Source organism: Lutra lutra, chromosome 7, assembly GCF_902655055.1.
Source record: "Lutra lutra chromosome 7, mLutLut1.2, whole genome shotgun sequence".
In the NCBI taxonomy this organism is placed as follows: Eukaryota; Metazoa; Chordata; class Mammalia; order Carnivora; family Mustelidae; genus Lutra; species Lutra lutra.
The window spans coordinates 133841208-133854536 of NC_062284.1; the positions used below are offsets into that span (position 1 = coordinate 133841208).

The 13329-nt window shown below is 37.7% G+C and overlaps 1 protein-coding gene across 1 annotated transcript in view; it reads right to left on the reverse strand.

Moving 5' to 3' along the window:
• Positions 1-344: 344 nt before the first annotated feature.
• RBM25 (RNA binding motif protein 25) overlaps positions 345-13329 on the reverse strand; it is a 61251-nt gene continuing 48266 nt past the window's right edge. The window contains exons 13-19 of the mRNA XM_047736064.1: positions 12390-12463; positions 10989-11139; positions 7612-7936; positions 6960-7234; positions 6502-6600; positions 5403-5450; positions 345-1413 (exon numbers count right to left, since the gene is read on the reverse strand). Coding sequence (XP_047592020.1) covers positions 1321-1413; positions 5403-5450; positions 6502-6600; positions 6960-7234; positions 7612-7936; positions 10989-11139; positions 12390-12463 — 1065 coding nt within the window. The 3' untranslated portion in view covers positions 345-1320. The remainder of the gene's footprint in view (positions 1414-5402; positions 5451-6501; positions 6601-6959; positions 7235-7611; positions 7937-10988; positions 11140-12389; positions 12464-13329) is intronic.

A 13329-nucleotide genomic window follows, 5' to 3' on the forward strand; every position in this document is an offset into this window, starting at 1 on the left:
GAACTGCTTAAAACCTGTTAATTTTTGGGTAATTTTGCTCCCTGGTGAAGTCCTGTTCTACAATAAAGAAAGCCCCATGTATGTCTCTAAGACATTTTTAAACACTGATGAGCAGAGGTAAAAGGTTGTGTGCGTGCATTTATATCACTTACACTCATGAGATATAAACCCTTTAAAAACAAAAAATTAGTGGTAACTGCCTTAAATGATTTACTTTATCCTTAATAAGATGTAAACTTTGTAAATTGCAATTCTGAATTCCTATTGTATTTTTTTAAAATTTCCTGGTCTGTATTGCCTAACTTTACCTTTTGTTTTTAAAAAATGAGTTTTTTCATTTATGCTTTTCAGATTAGGGTGGGGTTTTTTTGTTTGTTTGTTTGTTTGTTTGTTTTTTAAAACAAAGGAGTACACCAAAATAAAGCTAAGGACCAATTAGTGCAAAAATGCATCTAATAAGGCTCTCCAGAATCTAAGGATCTGCCTCATTTCTGAACAATGAAATTAAGGGGAAAATCATTATGATTCACATTCCCTTAAAAAAGAGAGCTGAAGCAGCCAGCTATCAACAGGAAAGTCCCATTCCATTCACCACACTATTGCTTGCTGCAAGAGAATACCATGCTCTGGGAGACTAATAACCTAATTATCCCAGACATTTGGGTTGGCACAACACCACGTTTCCTTTACGATTCTACTCTTCAATAAGGAAATGTTTAAGGGAGCCCTCCGAAGAAAACTAGGGAAAAGACATTTATACATACATTCACACGAACACATTCATACAGAGATACAGTGGGAATGGATTGTCTGCTAATCTTAGCATTCTAATTTTAAATTCCATGCCTTCAAGGAGGGCTTGCCATTTTTGATCAAGGGATGGGAAGGGTAATAGGTATGATCCGATATTCTTTCAATTAAAATTATTCATATAGGTTCCTATACAGTACAGTTCAACATTAAGTGCAATTCTGCAAAAGAATTGGGGAGTCATTTTAATATTTACAAGAAATAAATCAGCAGAACAAGATTATATCAGATAGGCTGTGTACAGTAGCTGCGGCTTATAAAACATACCAGTAATTTGTACCTGGTGAGTATAAAGAAAACCAAGGCAGGATTCAGATGTCTTTACAACCAAGGGAGTACACAGGGCATCAACAAATTAGAGGACAAAAAAATTCACATTTTCTACATTAAAAAAAAAAAAAAAATTACAGATCTCACAAATGTCTTTGAAGACAAAGAAAAAGCCAAAGTCCTCTGAAGGGTGGGAAAGAAGAAGAAATCTGAAACGGAACTCTAAATGTAAAAAGAGTTTTACTTCACAAGACCAATTTTCTTGGCTTCTGTTTCATATATCAATAATCTCCACATTTTGACTATAAAAACTTCTGCTTCTTCATCAAGTACCTAGAAAAGAAAAAGAAAAAACTCAAAAAAACCAATAACACATGTAAGATAAGCAACCATCAGCATCTCCCAATAGTGACTGGTATTTTATCACATTCTGTCGTTATTCAAGATTTTATTTGTCAGAGACAGAGACCGAACCCAAGCAAGGGGAGTGGCAGGCAGAGGGAGAAGCAGGATCCCCACTGAACAAGCACTGATGCGGGAGGATCATGACCTGAGCCAAAGGTCACGCTTAACCCACTGCGCCACCTAGACATCTTGTGACTGGTATTTTAAATGGCTTTATACATTGACAATCATTTACTTTCAATAAAATGACTTGAAAGAAATCGGTCTAGTGTGAAAAATGTTATTTAGTAAATAAAAATTACAAAAAAGGATTGTGGGATGGGGAGAACACATTCAGCCAAATTCCATGGCTTACTAAATACTGACACCAAAGTATTTTATACAACTTTCATTCTTTTACTTTTAATTTTACAAATACATATATACATATATTGAAAAACTATTTCCTAAAGAAAGCACATGTTATAAAAAAACATACAAATTTAGGCAGAAGTAATTATACAACTGCATAATTATTTAAGAGTACCTTATCTACCCCCAAAACAGCCTTAAAGTTGTAACACTTATCAAGTCCTTATTACGTACATGACACTGAATTAATATATAAGTGAGAATATATGTAAAGCATTTAACATTGCTTCTGGGATACAGTAAAAACAGTATGTGAATACTATCATCACCAAAAAAGACATAAGGCTACTGAATAAATAAATGGTCTTCTCCCCTTGGGAAATTGGTAAATCATCTTCCTATCTACTTAGGAGGTAGAGGAATTGTATCGTCCCCTACTCCTGCCCTCACACGACACGCAGATTTGGGCCTCTATTCCAGGGTTACACTGAGGTAAATGGAACAGCATGTTTCTTTCTACAGGTGCCAGCTACGACTGAGCTCCAGGGTATCGCTGCCGTGATGGAATGTGGCCTAGTGTTGCCAGGTCTCTGGAGCAGCAGATTAAGTTAGCAGGTAAGCAAATGGGGGGGGTCGCCTGGGTGGCTCAATCAGTTGGTTAAGCATCTGCCTTGGGCTCAGGTCATGATCCCAGGGTCCTGGGATTGAGCTCTGCATCGGGCTTGCTGTTCAGTGGGGAGCCTGATTCTTCCTCTTCCTCTGCCGCACCCCCCTACTTGTGCTCCCTCTCTCTCAAATGAATAAAATCTTAAAAAAAAAAAAAAAAAAAGTTAAGCAAACCAGATCTTTAGGCAGCCCACGTGGGTTCAAATGCCACTTCTACCTCTTATTAGATTTGTGTCCTTGGCTGAGTCACTTAGCCACAATGAACCTCAGCTCTCTCACCTGTAGACTGGAGGAAATATTAACTACATGATACTGTTCTACTGTGGGAGTTAAGAGTTAATAGGTACAAAGTGTTTTGGAGAGTGTCTGGTACCTAAGTGATCAGTAAGTACCTAAAAGAAGCCAGAAATCTGAGGTGGTTTTGTTTTTGTTTTTGTTTTTTTGAGAAATTTCCCTATATTTCTAAACAATGACAAGTAATTAAAGAACTTTTACTCAGAATTCTATGAGCCAGACTTGAGCAGCAATTTGAGAGAACTATGCTGCAACCTTGGAAATAATACAGACCTAGGCACAAAAAACCACCAGTTAACTCATGTAAAATGAGGAAACGTACAGTTTAAAAAATCAGATTTTTTTTTTAAAAGAAAAAGTCAGATTTTTAAAAGAGCAAAGTACTACTTGAGCTAAATTTATCCAAATAAAGAAATATCTAGAGGGTGAGCTTTTGTGAGAACTGGTTGACAAAACTAGCCAACTGTCTGGTTTCTTCCCGCTCTGATCAACAACGAGCCAAAAAATTAAAAGAATATAAGTAATTAACCAGTAAAGAGTCTAATTATACTCCAAATATCAAAATATTTCCACAGATCAAAATGGATTAACAATAACACATGACATCTTCACCGACAGAAATTGCAACTCAGCCAAAGCCAAATACTAGAACACTGAGGGTTTGTTTTTTGTTTTAAATTCCTTAACTCAAGCCCAACTATAAAACACTCTCTTGACCCAGGGATACTTTCCTAAAAAGAGATGGGAAGGCCAGGGAAGTGCAAATTCTACCCCCAAGGACCAGGATCTATTCATGTTTCTCCTTCATCTGAGGCTCAGCAGTATGAAGAAGTCAACAAACTTTTCACAAATTATCAGAAATTCTAAAAAAAGAGCTGCATCAGCCCGGCTGAGCAGCAGAAAACTAATGTCACCTGGCTTTAGACATCATATAGTGCCTGGACACAAGACAGCTTGACCTTGGAGCTCCCTTTGGTTAGGCTCCCGCACTACGCCCCTCCCTGACAACTCTGCAGTGGGGAATGCAAGCTCTCCCAGGCACTTGTCATCTTATGTCATGCTTGCTGTTTCTTCTGACTCATCTGCCCTCTGCTGCCTTCCCACTCAACCCTCCATTACTCTTTTTTTTTTTTTTTTTAAGATTTTATTTATTTATCTGACAGACAGAGATCACAAGTAGGTAGAGAGGCAGGCAGAGAGAGAGGCCGGTGCGGTGGGGCGGGGGAAGCAGGCTGAGTGGAGAACCCGATGCGAACCCGATGCGGGGCTCGATCCCAGCACCCTGGGATCATGACCTGAGCAGAAGCTTTAACCCACTGAGCCACCCAGGCACCCCCCTCCATTACTCTTTATACTAACCACCCTCAACTTCTTTAATCGTTTTTTCATCTATTTACCTGAAAACTTGCTGTGTCCCTGAAAGACCCTGAGACACTGTAGCCTACTCAGAAAGTTCCATACTTTCAAAGCCTTAATCTCACAGGAGAGGGGAAACTGCTGGATCCTTCCTATTTCTCTTTGTGAACCGTATCTTCATTAAGATTCAAGAGATCTCAGGACACTCCCCTTCCACTCCAACAGCAGCTATCTAGCAAATACCTAGTCTTTCACCCACAATAGATGAGCACTTTGGCTGTTGGTTCCCATATTTCTCTTCAATCCCTGTCCCAACACACAGAAGTTTCCATTTCTATGTGCACGACCCAGGCAGAAAGTTTATTATAGTCTTAATGACATCAGCTCTATCCCAGAAACTTTCTCCCATGGCCAAAGATGCATCCCACCATCGTCGGGACGAATCCACCACTTGTTCTTAAACGTTCTACTCTCTCACTATAACCACTCTTTCCAACACACCTCCCACATCGTCAGTGGAACAACCAGCCAGATTCACGTAACCGCTGGCTATTCCGACCTTACTGCCTTCTTTTCCTAACTTGGAGCTCACAGTACATTCAACCACTCTCACCTCTACAGTCAGTTCTCTTCCTTCTTCCTTTCCTCACAAAATCACATTAGATAAATGCAACCACTGACACAACTCTAATATCCAAATTAAATGCAAGTGGGGATTTGATGTTTACTCAATGGATACCTGTCCAAGTGACAAAGTTACACAAGTCTCTTCAAGTCTCAGTTTAGATGGTAATTCCTGTGATGCTTTTCCTAACTGCCCTCCCTACCATCAGATACTCCATCTCCTCTGCCCTCTACATTTTTCTACATATCCCCATGACTGCAAGTATATTACAACACCAGTATTAGAATATCTGCCTCCCTGCTACTTCTTTGAGAGCAGATATTCCGCCTTTTCATGCTTCTAGAGCATTGTTCAACCCAGAAAGCACTTAATGTTTTCTAAATGTATGAATAGATCCAGGATTTGTTTTTATACATACAAACATCAAAGGCAGAATGAGAGTGTTAATGTAGTCTAAGGACATCCTAATGTGAGTGCTTTTAACCTCTTTTAATGCCGATTCATATCTTAATTGGGGCTTCTAAAAAGAAAGATTCTGGAACCAACACAGGTAAAAAATTAACCAAATACAGATTAGTTTGTTTACAGATATTAGAATATTAGTAACAGTAAATTTCTGACTTACCATGGCAACGTCATCTAAAATGCTCTGAGGTGAACTATGAGCCATAACCTAAAAGAAACAAGTAACTGTCATTTTCAAAATAAGTAAAAAATTAGCAATATAGCCAAGAAAGTTTAATGTACCCTCAAACTTATATGGGAACTTCTTGTGGCTGAAAAAACTTTCTGTAAATTTCTTAATCTTCAGAATCCTACTCTCTTCAATGGAAGTTTAGACAACCTGGGATCTTAATCACTATACTATGTGCTCTAATTCAAATACAGAGTTACAAATTTCAATGCTACAATGATTACAAGTGGAAAGGGCAGACCAAATTTGCTATTCCTAATATTAAAAGAGCAGTAGTGGTAGAAAAATAAGCATTTCCTTAAAATGCAGTTAGTTATTCCTTTACAGATATACAATGCTTCTACTATTCTGTCTTATTAAAGATAAGACTGCCTTCAGAAGACAATGGAAGGAAGTGGTATACCTCAGTGATTAAGAGCACAGACTTAGCTCTTACTTATTATATGACTATGGTCAAGACTTAACCTCCCCCTAGGCCTCAATTTCTACACATGTAAATGGGGATAATAATAGTAACTTACACTTGCTATGGTTGTTGGGAGGTTTAAAGGACATAAGATTCTATAAAATGCTAAACACAGTACCTCTCAAGAACAGAGCCTGGGCCACAGCAAATTAATCAATAAAAATGACTATTATTATGCAGTGAAGCAAACTATTCTGCTCCTCTTCCAAAGGATAGATGACTGACAAATTCATGGGACAGGCTATCAGCTGTCTCCACAAAAACCCCTTCAACTGTATTTCAGCAGCATTCTAACCAGTAAGACACGGGGTGGCAACGCATTCTCAGAGGCAGGGAGAGAGCAAAATTGGCAGCAGGGAACAAATCTGTCCTCCTTGACCCTCTGAGATGAAAGCATGCGGCGCAGGGGTCTTAAAGTGGAGGAGTTAAGTAGCCATGAAATCTCTTAAAAAAGTGAGAGTAAACTACCATAGACTTGGCTTTGCAATATTTTTTATTTTAGAAAGTGTCTAATATTTTAAAAATATAAAACAATGTTGGAAATGAAGGGAGAAAAAGACTAACCTTAGAACAAACAAAATCAACTAATGTAGCTTCTTCTTCACCTATGTATTCTATAATTTTCTTATTAATCCATGGTCTAATCCGTCGTTCCATCAATATCTGCAAAGTAATGCATGGTTATTTAATTAAGGAATTTTTATTATATTTACTACTTTTATTATATTACTACGTCTATAGCCTCATGATTTTTCTTAAAACTAAAACACAGCATGTTCTCATTCACGAGTTGAACTAACACAGGTATGTATCAAGATACAATCACTTGCTTATAACTGATGAAGACTTCAAAGTACTTCAAAGTACCAAGAATTTCCTCAATCATCTACCTAAATTCCCTGGCAGGCCAAGACCCCAGCCACATTAGCATCTCTACTTGTCATTAACAGAATCAGCTGACTTTATCTGCTATGTTCAAAACCACTTCCAATAAAAATGATAAAATACAATTTGTTACTCACAGAATCCACAATAGACCAATCCAGGGGATAAGCGAAGAGCTCAGGTTTGGCTGTAGGAATTTTCTCAATGAGACTCTTAATGTGTTTACGCTTTTCTTCAGTGTTTACGGTGCCTTTGGCAGCATTTTTATCATCTTCACCATAATCCAAGGGAACCAGTTTCCTTTTTCGGGGTACATCATCACTGTCTTCGTCCTCAAATTTGTTAAAGACACTATCTACGGGGAGTTTCTTTCTCTTCACAGAATTAGGCTGACCAGGACTATTGGAAGCACCTATAGTAAAAATACCATATTAGCATGATGACTTAATTTTCAAATGTTAATTACCTTTTTACAACCCACCATCCCTCAAGAACAGTGCATAATATACTTCCACAAATCTCAGAGAAAGATCCCAACTGTAAAAAATGACTCACTACTCACAAGTGCTAGAAAATTTAACTTTTCACTTCTTCTCAGAACTTGAGGCAGCTGCAGATATAGGAGCACTAGTAGAACTATGAAAACAATCATGAGCTAGAAAGGCATTTTTGAGTATTTTTCTATCTACCTACCAAGCAGCACATATTTATTTTTTTTCCTTAAGGCAAAATTTAAGTATATGTAGGGGATTAAAATAAAGGAAAGAAGGAAGAAAAATGCTAACGTACCCAGTTTAAGACTTAGTCCTATTTTTGGCCTATGTTCCTCAGGCTGTTGTTGATCTGGTGAATTTTCGTGAGGAATAATAATACCACATGGAGACTCATCCCCAGGAGTGTTGGGGGTTGCATTGCCACTGGCAGAGGAAACGGATGGGGCAGAACTGATGGGCCTCAGAGTTGGTTTGAGACAGGGCTTTTGCTCTGGCTCTTCTTCCTCTTCCATGGGTTCCTCTCGTTTTTCTTCTTTTTCTTGCTTTTCTTCTTCTTCTTCCTCTGATTCAGGTTCTTGCTTTATTTGTGGCTGTCTGCGCCTTTCAGCCTCTTGTTCCATCTAAAACAGAAAAATAATGTGACTAACAGACCACAACCATACTCCACTCAACCAGCTTTCTGTTTTCCATTATCTTTCATAAAACCTTTATTTTTCATTAGGAATAATGAAATACTGCTTGCTTCTATAATCAGAAAGCTGAGCAGGCCTATAGAGTATCTTAGGTACTCTGCAAAATGTTTTCTTATACTTTTAACATTTACATATAAAATTCATTAAGCTCTTCAGCTATAACAAAGGCAAATACATAATAATGGTAGCTAATTTAAAAGGAAAAGGTATGTTTTTATATTTTTATTGAAGAAATTATATCCCAAAGTTTCATCTTTAAAGATAGTATTTATTTGAGAGAGAAAGAGGGAGAAAGGGAGTGCGAGCATGAGTGGGGGTAAGGGCAGAGCAGGTTCCCCATGGTGCTACAGGGCTCAATCCCAGAACACCGTAATCATGGCCTCAGCTGAAGGCAGATGATTGACTGAGCCACCCCAGAGCCCCCCGAAATTTTATTTTAGAACAGCATAGACAGGGGCACCTGGGTGGCTCAGTGGGTTAAGCCTCTGCCTTCAGCTCGGGTCATGATCTCAGGGTCCTGGGATCGAGCCCCACATCTGGCTCTCTGCTCAGTGGGGAGCCTGCTTCCCCTTTCTCTCTGCCTACTTGTGATCTCTCTCTCTGTCAAATAAATAAATAAAATCTTAAAAAAAAAAAAAAAACCAGCATAGACAACCACGTAAGAAGCAACTCAAATCTTCAGCTTGGTCATCAACAATTATTTGTTCTGTAGTACCTGGCTGGCTCAGCCAGGAAAGCATGCAACCTTCAATCTCAGGGTTGTGAATTTCAGCCCAATGTGACTGCAGCAATTACTTAAAAATAAAATCTTTAAAATGAAATTATTTGGTCTTTCTAGGTCTTGGCTAAGGATGGTAGTCACTTTTGTATTCATGAACAGGGAAAGAAAGAACTAGAAGGGAAAAAATTTTCGGAGTCAAAAGCCTATACCAAAATGAACACTCTCCCTGAAATAATGAAAGATTAAAAAACAACAACAAAATGACCAAGAGCATCATAAAAACTTGAGTAAATTCATCAATAACTTTTCTGAGCATGAAACAAAGAATGGAACAAAAAGACCCTGGGGATGCCTGGTTGGCTCAGTCGGTTACACGTCTGACTTAGGCTCAGGTCCTGACCTCAGGATCCTGGGACTGAGTCCATCCTCAGTAGGGAGTCTGCTTCTCCCTCTCCCTCTGCCTCTGCCCCTCCATCCTGCTCATGCTCGCTCTCTCAAATAAATAAAATGTTAAAAAAAAATGCAGAACTATATATCAATTAAAAATTGATGCATGACATGACTTAACCCCATCTATCAACTCACAAAGCAGTACAATCTGTGAGGCCTTCAAACCAACTAGTAGAGAATTAAAACAAAAACACACCCAACCTAAATGTTACAATGGTAAGGATTTAAAAGACCAACCATATACCACGATAGTCAAGGAATGAAAAAAGACATAAAGCTATAAACTGGCCATATTCTGAGTGAAAGATTATACCCAAGTTAAAAGCACATCAGAAAAGATCGTGTAAATTATAATCCCACTTACAAAATTTATGTGAGGAGGGTATACCTATGCCTGTGTGATGAGATTTTAAAAATCATAAATCTCTAATGATTGTACCAGGCTGATAAGAAAACAGATGGTTCGGGGCGCCTGGGTGGCTCAGTGGGTTAAGCCTCTGCCTTCGGCTCAGGTCATGATCTCGGAGTCCTGGGATCGAGCCCTGCATTGGGCTCTCTGCTCAGCAGGGAGCCTGTTTCCCCTCTCTCTCTGCCTACCTCTCTGCCTAATTGTGATCTCTGTCAAATAAATAAATAAAATCTTTAAAAAAAAGAATAGATACTATAAAAAAAAAAAAAAAAAAGAAAACAGATGGTTCTGGGGCGCCTGGGTGGCTCAGTGGATTAAGCCACTGCCTTCAGCTGAGGTCATGATCTCAGTGTCCTGGGACCGCATCGGGCTCTCTGCTCAGCCGGGAGCCTGCTTCCCCCTCTCTCTCTGCCTGACTCTCTGCCTACTTGTGATCTCTCTCTCTGTCAAATAAATAAATAAAATCTTAAAAAAAAAAAAAGAAAGAAAGAAAGAAAAACAGATGCTTTTTAATTTCTTCACTATTGTGTTGCATATTGTCTGAATCTTCTATTTACTCATGTAAGTACTTTATCAGAAGGAAAAAGAACTTCATTTTGAAAAATAAAAGGGGCATGTTAAGAAAACATGGCTTCGGGCGCCTGGGTGGGTCAGTGGGTTAAGCCACTGCCTTCGGCTCAGGTCATGATCTCAGGGTCCTGGGATCGAGTCCCACATCGGGCTCTCTGCTCAGCAGGAAGCCTGCTTCCCTCTCTCTCTCTCTCTGCCTGCCTCTCCGTCTACTTGTGATCTCTGTCAAATAAATAAATAAAATCTTAAAAAAAAAAAAAAAAAAAGACTTTCTCATTAAAAAAAAAAAGAAAACATGGCTTCTGTTGAAAAAAATCTGTTATATCCTATTTGTCAAGTTGATATAAAGAACTTACAATATTATTAGATTCACGATATATTAAGAACTAAAAACTTTTCTAAAATGACACACTACTTTTTTTTTTTACATACTCTTAAAAAAAGAATGGAGTATGCTATGTCCTATGCCAAAGTCCTTTCCTTTTTTAAAATGGCATGTTGCTAATGAAAACACCTTTATTTAGGAAATAAAAAAATTTAAGGAGGCCCCAAAAGTCATGAAATGTCAGAACACATTATAGGAAGGACAGGTTTCCAGGTAAGTTTGATTAGATGACATTCATTTAACATAGGTAGTATTTCACAGAAATAAAGGAATAAGACACAGAAGGATGTTTAGAATAATTAAAGCTGTAAATCAAATAACACTGATGATCTGTATAATAAAATAAAGAAAAACTACTAATATCCTCCCCCAGAACAGCAAGATCCATGGAGCATAAACTGCATTTCCCTTATGAGAACACTGTTATGGACTTGGGGTAACTCACCCTCTGGAGCTCTGCATCTGGATCCGGATGCCCTTCAGCCAGAAGGCGCTGCCTGATTTCCTCTAGCTCTTCCTTCTCTCTCTTCCTATCCCGTTCATCTGCTTCCATTTCCTTTTCCCTATCACGCAACCTTTTCTGAAGAGCGCTTCCTCTGAAAAAGTAAATCATAACAGGCCTTGATACTCAGACAACTATTACAACAGCTAGTATCTCCAAAAGTACCTTCTTTCAAAACTGAAAGCTGCACACTGAGGGAATGAAAAATGTCTTACTGTTCTGTATCTGAGAACACCCAAGACAGTGTGCTCTCTATACATACATGTTTAATAAGGAAGCAAGGTCCTGTCATTTACCACCATGCCTCATTCTCAAGTCATTCTGTAAGTATCTAACACAAGGAGAAAACCGTTTTCTAACGAAAGAAAGCTCTCATTCCACAGGGAAAGCCCAACACACACACTGTGTTTTCTTGGATGTCAAGTTGTGAAAAACTACTACAGGAAGTACTAATACCACTAAGAACAGTTCTCGATCTTCAATTCAAAGCAATTCTTTCCCTTATGGAAAAAATCCTTGAAGGAAGTAGTGTATAATCAACAGAAAGCAGAGCTGCTCTCGAGCCAGCAGTACATCTCAGAATGCTGAAATTATGTACTACGACTGATTTTATGATTCAGTGATTTTATTTTTTTTTTCTTTTTCATTTTCTACAAACTCAAAGCCTTGGTATGCTTTTGAAGTGGCTAATTCCAATGTTTTTATTATGTGGGAGTACAGTGTATTAAAATTATATACTAAATTCCTTCACTACATGCCCTGGCTCATGTCAGATATGTAAGGTTAAAAAGAGAAATCAAAATATTGCCCATATCCTTCCAAAAATTATAGTTTGGAATGGGGGAAGCAGAACAGAGCCAGCAATTTTACCAGACTGCCAAGGTGCTAGAATAAGAGTAGTTCAGAAATGCCATGGGAACAAAGACATGAGGGAAGGCAGGCTTTACAACTCTCACTTTACAATAATCTATCAGTAGGGTAGAAGATGAGATGGCAATGGGTTTGCTTTGCAACATTCTTGAATGCAAACATTTTTAGACCACCTTGAATAGTTATCAACACTAGTTACAACTTGCTACAAAAATTGGACCTCTATAAAACACATGAAAAAAATTAATTTGTTTTAATATTATTATATGGACCACCACCCCACCAAAGATAGAATTGTTGATCCCTTTCCAACAGTTCTCCCCCACACTCCCAAAACAACATACCAAATATGGAGGTAATTACAAGGTAGAATATTAAGATTTTCTTTCTTACTCCAAACTTGCTCCCTTTGGTAGAGAAAATACACCTAGTAAAACACTCAAAGTATGAGCTCATGAAGCAAGGGTTCTTTACCTGTAATATTTGGGATCATCTCTATCATCATCATAATCTTCTAAGAATTCTTTCAGTCTTTTAGCTTCTTTTGCCTTTCAGGAAATAAAAGACAGAGTGTGCAAAATTAACATGAAATTCATATAGATTATCCTCTCCTTCTTGGAGATAGATGTTTCTTATCCATACTACTTGAATTTTATAATTCTCATGTGCATTGCATATTAAATAGCATTAGAGATATTTTATCTTTTACTCATAAAACAAGCCAGATTTAGAACTTATCTCTGAAAAAAAAAAAAAAAAAAAAAAAAAAAACGCATATAGTATTTCCTCTCTGGATATAATCTTCAAAGTACAGTAATGAAAACAGAGCATACCAAGAAACAAAACTGAAAGTTATTTTACTGAATTTATTAACTCAACAAAAATATTTTACATTTGTAGATAGATAATGCTAAAGAAAAGTTTTTACAAAACGCAGGACTGAAAAGTCACAATCATGCATCAATCTAACTTTGGGTACACAAAACATGAAAGTATAGGACTCTCTCTTATTTTCGGAATTTCAAATAACTTATATTTAATACCACTTATAGCTAACAATTACATACAAATATGCAATACATAAAAATATTTATTTATACTCCTTATACTCCTTTATACTCCTTTATCTACTCTACCAACTATTCTAGCTATTATACCTATATACAAAGGAGATAAGTTTCTGAATATAGTAAAAATTTAGACTACAGTAAGATTTTAATATATTGCAAAGTTCAATATTACCTCTCTGTAGAGACTCCCCAAATCTAACGATCTCTCCGTCACCAATTCCCATCCCCAGAGCTTCCTCTGCACTCTCAAAATACTGTGAACACACCTTTTCATATCTTAAACACTCATACACTACAGTAACTACCTACCTGACAATACCACCCACTTGTTTCAAAGTTAGAAG